The sequence below is a fragment of the Nematolebias whitei genome, chromosome 7, assembly GCF_014905685.2.
Source record: "Nematolebias whitei isolate Nwh7 chromosome 7, NemWhi1, whole genome shotgun sequence".
NCBI lineage: Eukaryota > Metazoa > Chordata > Actinopteri > Cyprinodontiformes > Rivulidae > Nematolebias > Nematolebias whitei.
The window spans coordinates 22,500,512-22,506,694 of record NC_056504.1 but is presented as its reverse complement, the minus strand read 5'-3'; the positions used below and the strand labels follow the sequence as shown (position 1 = coordinate 22,506,694).

The window sequence follows — 6,183 nt, the reverse complement described above, 5'->3', positions numbered from 1 at the left end:
CTTATTTTGACCATTATCAGCGTACCTCTGGACCCCCCCCCCCCCCACCCCCTGCTGGCGGACGTGCCAGCTTACCTTCGCTGTGCTCCTCACCTGCCTGCCCGGAGATCTCGCTTCAGACGCCGGGGAAAACGTGCTGGTCAGCTGGTGAAGCTGAAAGCTCTGCGCGCTGCATCTTCCTCTTCAGCTGGCGGTCATGGTCTCTAGCTTCCCGCGTGCCCGGACCAGGTAACCAGCGGGAGTTGTCAGCCATTGTACAGCCCGGAACGACCTGGAGGGGATGTTATTGAAAACCTGCGGCCATTAGCGTGCGCTAACTCCACCGCTGCTGGCTCTTCTTTGGACAATATCCGGATGTTTTTGGTCAACGCAAGATCTGTTACCAACAAAACTTTTATCCTCCGGGATTACTTTCAAGAGCACGATCTGGACTTTCTGTGCATCACAGAGACTTGGATGTCTCCGGGTGAGTCCAGCACCTTGACGGAATTACTGCCACCGAACAGTCTGTGTTTTAACGCCCCGCGGCCATCAGGCCGGCGCGGTGGTGGATTATTAACAATATTCAAATCAACTTTTGACTGTAAACAACTGCCCATCCCAGTTTCCCGCGCCAGCTTTGAGCTGAGCGTCTTTGAACTCGGACATTCACCTCCGACGTTATTTGCACTCGTCTACCGCCCACCTCGGTCTAAGGATTTCATAAATGAGTTTTCTGACTTCTTGGCTGAAATCACACCAAAATATGAGCATATTTTCATTATTGGTGACTTTAATTTGCATGTGTGCTGTCCTGAGAAGCCCTTGGTTAAGGACTTTTTTAGATTTATTGGACTCATTTAATTTAACTCAGCATGTAAACGGTCCCACCCAAGAGTGTGGACATACACTGGACCTTGTTTTAACTCATGATATGGCTGTTAAAAATCTTGTTATTGGTGATAATGTTTTTTCAGACCACATGCCAGTCAGGTTTGAGTTCACCCTCCCCCATCTAACTCCTAAGTCGTGCATTCCTGCACGTCGCACTCGAACCATTAACCACTTCACTGCCGCACGTTTCACAGATGTTTATAACTCTGAAATGATCATTCAGCCCCCAGTGTTTCTCACCATCACTGAGGAGCTGACATCCCAGTTCAACTCTGTCTGCTTAAAGACTCTGGATCATGTTGCACCTGTTAAAACCAAAAAATCAAAACTCAGAGCAGAACCTTGGTTAAGTGACGTCACCAAGGCCGCTAGGCAGCAATGTAGGAGGGCGGAACGAAATTGGAGGAAAGACAGGCTGCAGGTCTCTTTCCAGATACTTAAAGAGAGTTGGCGCTGTTATTAAAAAACAGTAAAAGCTGCTAAATCAAAATTCTTCTCTGATATAATTACCTCAAACTCTCACAACCCATGTGTCCTCTTCTCCACCCTAAACTCTGTTCTCCACCTCACTGAACCATCACCTCTGGAAGCCTCTACTGAGCTGTGCGACAACTTCCTACATTTCTTTGTAGAAAAAATTGCGACCACCAGGGCTCTCATTTCCCCTCCAACTCATGACCCATCCATCCCACCTCAATCTGTAGCTCCTTTTGACCATTTTGAACCCATCACTCTATCTTCTCTAGAGTAGGTCATGTGCAGCTTGAAACCTTCTGGTTCCCCCTTTGATGTGGTCCCCCCTCGACTACTAAAGGAGGTTTTTCCTACTCTAGGTCCGTCCATTCTTGCCATAGTAAACAGTAGTTTATCCACTGGCGTTGTGCCAAAATCCTTTAAACATGCTGCTGTCCAGCCTCTCCTGAAAAAACCAAACCTTGACCCCTCAGTCGTTTCCAACTTCCGGCCTGTCTCCAAACTCCCATTTGTTTCTAAAGTACTGGAGAAAATAGTCGAGTCCCAGTTGAAGTGCTTCCTGGAGGATCACGCCATTTTAGAGCTTTTCCAATCTGGCTTTAAACCTCTCCACAGCACTGAAACTGCCCTGCTGAAGGTCTTTAACGACATCTTCAGATTCACAGATACCGGTGGTTCTGTACTGCTTGTCCTGTTGGACCTCACAGCCACCTTTGACACCATCGACCATGAGATCCTCATTGCTAGGTTGGAGCAGTGGGCGGGCGTCACAGGATCAGCCCTCAATTGGTTCAGATCTTACCTCACTGACAGATCCTTTTGTGTCTCCATCAAGGATTTTAGTTCCGCAGAGGCAGAGCTTAAATGGGGGGTTCCGCAGGGGTCCATACTGGGTCCCCTCCTATTCTCTTTATACCTGCTGCCGCTTGGTGCTATTTTCCGGAAACACAACATGCCCTTCCACTTCTATGCCGATGACTGTCAAATTTACTTCCCCCTAAGACACAATGGTACATGCTCTATTCAACCGCTGCTCAACTGCCTGGCTGACATCAGGGACTGGATGGCTTTAAATTTCTTAAGTTTCAATGAAAAGAAGTCTGAAGTCATGTTGTTCCCTCCCAACGACACAATCACAAACCACTCCATCGACCTTTCCGCTCTAACCCTGTCAGAAAAACAAAGAGTCACTAATCTGGGCGTAATAATGGACCCTTCCCTGAAACTTAACAATCATGTAAACATGATTGTTAAATCATGCTTCTTCCAATTGAGGCGGCTGTCTAAACTGAAGCTCATATTGTCCAAAAAGAACCTGGAGACAGTAATACATGCATTCATTACATCTAGGCTTGATTACTGCAATTCGCTCCTGTTTGGTATCAGTCAGACCTCCATTGCACGACTACAACTGGTCCAGAATGCAGCAGCCCGATTTTTAACCAGTACAGGCAAAAGAGAGCACATTACACCAGTTTTGGCCTCACTGCACTGGTTACCGGTTCACTTTCAAATCCAGTTCATAATACTCATGTATGTCTACAAATCACTGAACAGTGTCCCCCCCCACCCCAGCTCTCTGATTTGCTACAACCGTATGTCCCTCCACGCTCCCTGTGGTCAGCGGACCAGTTGCTCCTCACAGTTCCAGGAACTCGTCTTAAGCGCAGAGGTGACAGGGCCTTCTCTGTAGCAGGACCAAGACTCTGGAACGAGTTACCTCTGCTTGTCAGACAGGCCCCCTCCCTCTCGGTTTTCAAGTCCCGTTTAAAAACTCACTACTATTCAATAGCTTTCAACACAAGATGATCTGTGTTTTGATCCTGTATTCTCCACATTGGTTTGTCGTCATTATCTGCATCATTTTTTGTCTATCTGATTTACCTCATTTTGTATTTTGCTTTGTGTGTTACCTGTTGTTTTGTCTGTACAGCACCTTGGTTGGCCTTGTTGCTGTTTTAAGTGCTTTATAAATAAAATGGTATGGTATGGTATTAAGACGATCTGTCGATTTCGTGGGAAATGAGTTCATATTGGCAGTGAAGCTAACACAATGACAGTTTTCATTACATTAGATTAGTGGCAACTAAGGAGTTTGTAAGCTGAGTTTAACACCTGTAAAATAAAGTCTGTTCGTTCCCAAGGGAATAAATGCATCTTGTTTTAACAGTTTCAAAACACATGAATGATGTTTGTTTTGAGATGAGGTGAACTCTGTTCAAAGGTGGTGTTCCCCTACACATGTAAAATAAATAAATAGGATGTCTGGTTTTAGGAGACCAAGATGAACTGGATTATGTATCCAACAAAGTTAAGTCAGGTCATCTGGACGGTTTCTTTTTTGTTGAAATGTTTTGTTTTTCACCCAAAAGACTTAATCAGTCTGAGGAGCTGCAACAAACCCCGTCTTATAAATAACACTTTCACATAGTGGATCAACCAGAGTCAACCACTTGGTTGATCCACTATGGGAAGGTGCTATTTATAAGAAAGCTGTGGCTCCTTAGATTTTTTTATGGGTTATCATTTGTTAGGGCCACTGGTAAATCGTTATTAAGACGATCAGCACTGAGGAGACTTTGTAACATATAGACAGCGGATGGTAACTTCTAAACCTGGTTCTCCTTGTTTAATTTTCTTTCTGTATATTCCACAGGTGGAATCAGCCCTGCAGACGATTTACCAGGGTCGACGGGAGCTGTTAGAAGAAGTCTGCCACTCGTACACTCAAAAACGCAGAATCCTCATCCCCGAGGACCTGAAGCATGTCATTGTGGATGACCAGCATGGCTTGTTGTACTGCTACGTGCCCAAAGTGGCCTGTACCAACTGGAAGAGGGTCCTAATGATACTAACAGGTGTCGCTGGGGCCCAGAAAGACCCACTAGAAATCCCTGCTAATGAGGCCCATGTTCCAGGAAATCTCAACTCCCTGTCAGATTACTCCACCTCAGAGATTAACCAACGCCTGCGCTCGTACCTAAAATTTATCTTTGTACGGGAACCCTTTGAGCGGCTGGTGTCTGCGTATCGCAATAAATTCACACGGAGCTACAACACGGCTTTTCATAAAAGATATGGCACAAAGATAGTGCAGCGGCATAGGCCAGACCCACAACCGGAAGCTCTGGAGAAAGGAAACAATGTTTCCTTTGAGGAGTTTGTGTATTACCTTGTAGACCCAGCAACCCAGCGAGAAGAGCCTTTCAATGAACACTGGGAGAGAGTACACTCACTGTGCCACCCATGTCTCATTCACTATGATGTGGTGGGAAAGTATGAGACACTGGAACAGGACTCCCACTATGTGCTGCAGCTAGCCGGAGTAGATGAGCAAGTCAGCTTCCCTGCTTCATCCAAAAACACCAGGACTACAGGAGACATGGCAGCCCACTTCTTCCAAAACATCAGCCCTTTTTACCAGAAGAAGCTGTACAATCTTTATCGAATGGACTTCCTGCTTTTCAACTACTCTGTGCCAGCCTACCTCAAGTTCATGTGAGGCATTGACAGCCCTCACCCGTACACTTGAACTTACTGATCAATGTATGGTTTTTAAGGCATCACACTTTCTGCAAGCCTCATAAAAAAATTGCAGTTGCTGCTTTATTGGAACATAAAACATTCATGAGGTGTCCTGATTAAAGTTGCAGGACAGGAGAAACCTCTGCTCAGAGAAAAAATAAGACCTTCCTAAACATGATCAGAGCTACTGCCTTAAGGCTTGTCTAGAATTGTCAAAATACACTGTCTGGCCAAAAAAAGTCACCACCTCGATTTAACTAAGCAAATAGGTACGAGCTTCCTATTGGATAATTACTGCATGGGCAATTATCTTTCAGCTGGCAGCAAGTTATTTAACCCCAACTGGTGCGATGAGTTGTTTGTCATTTTTTAAACAACCATGCTGAAAGACACATCGCGTGGTCGTGGAAAAAATGTCAGTCCGTCTGAGAAGTGTCAAATCATTGGCATGCATTAAGCAGAACAAACATCTAAGGAGATTGCAGAAACTACTAAAATTGGGTTAAGAACTGTCTAACGCATTATTAAAAACTGGAAGGGTAGTGGGGACCTATCGTCTTCGAGGAAGAAATGTGGCTAAAAAAATCCTGAATGATAGTGATCGGCGATCACTTAAACGATTGGTGAAATCAAATGAAAAAAAAACAACAGTAGCACTTAGGGCTATGTTTAATAGTGGAAGTAAGAGCATTTCTACACACACAATGTGGAGGGAACTCAAGGGACTGGGACTGAACCGCTGTGTAGCCTTAAGAAAACCATTAATCAGTGAGGCTAACTGGAAAAAATAGCTTCAATTTGCTAAGGAGCATAAAGATTAAACTCTGGAGCAATGGAAGAAGGTCATGTGGTCTGATGAGTCCAGATTTACCCTGTTCCAGAGTGATGGGCGCATCAGGGTAAGAAGAGAGGCAGGTGAAGTGATGCACCCATCATGCCTAGTGCCTAGTCATCAATGCAAGATCTTGGTGAAAAATTAATGCAACACTGGATGGAAATAGATCTTGTGACATTGCAGAAGATTATCGAAACAATGCCACAGTGAATGCATGCCGCAATCAAGCTAAAGGCGGTCCAACGAAATGTTAGTGTGTGACCAACAAAGTCCATGCTCAATAATCCAGGTATACAATCCAAGAATTTTCAGTCAGGTCATCTGGACATCCTGATGCATGCTCAATAATCCAGGTAGAAAAATCTAAAAAAAGTTAAATCTGGTCCTCTGGACATTAAAAAAAAACAAAACAAAGCAAATCAACAAAAAAATGTAGAAACGTTTCGTCTCTCATCCGAGAGACTTCCTCAGTCTGA

The 6,183-nt window shown here is 44.8% G+C and overlaps 1 protein-coding gene across 1 annotated transcript in view; it reads left to right on the top strand.

Moving 5' to 3' along the window:
• Positions 1–4,909, top strand: part of si:ch211-236h17.3 (carbohydrate sulfotransferase 11) — a 46,705-nt gene extending 41,796 nt beyond the window's left edge. Inside the window, exon 2 of the mRNA XM_037679153.1 lies at positions 4,004–4,909. Within this exon, the coding sequence (XP_037535081.1) occupies positions 4,004–4,849 (846 nt within the window). The 3' untranslated portion in view covers positions 4,850–4,909. The remainder of the gene's footprint in view (positions 1–4,003) is intronic.
• The last annotated feature ends 1,274 nt before the right edge of the window (positions 4,910–6,183 follow it).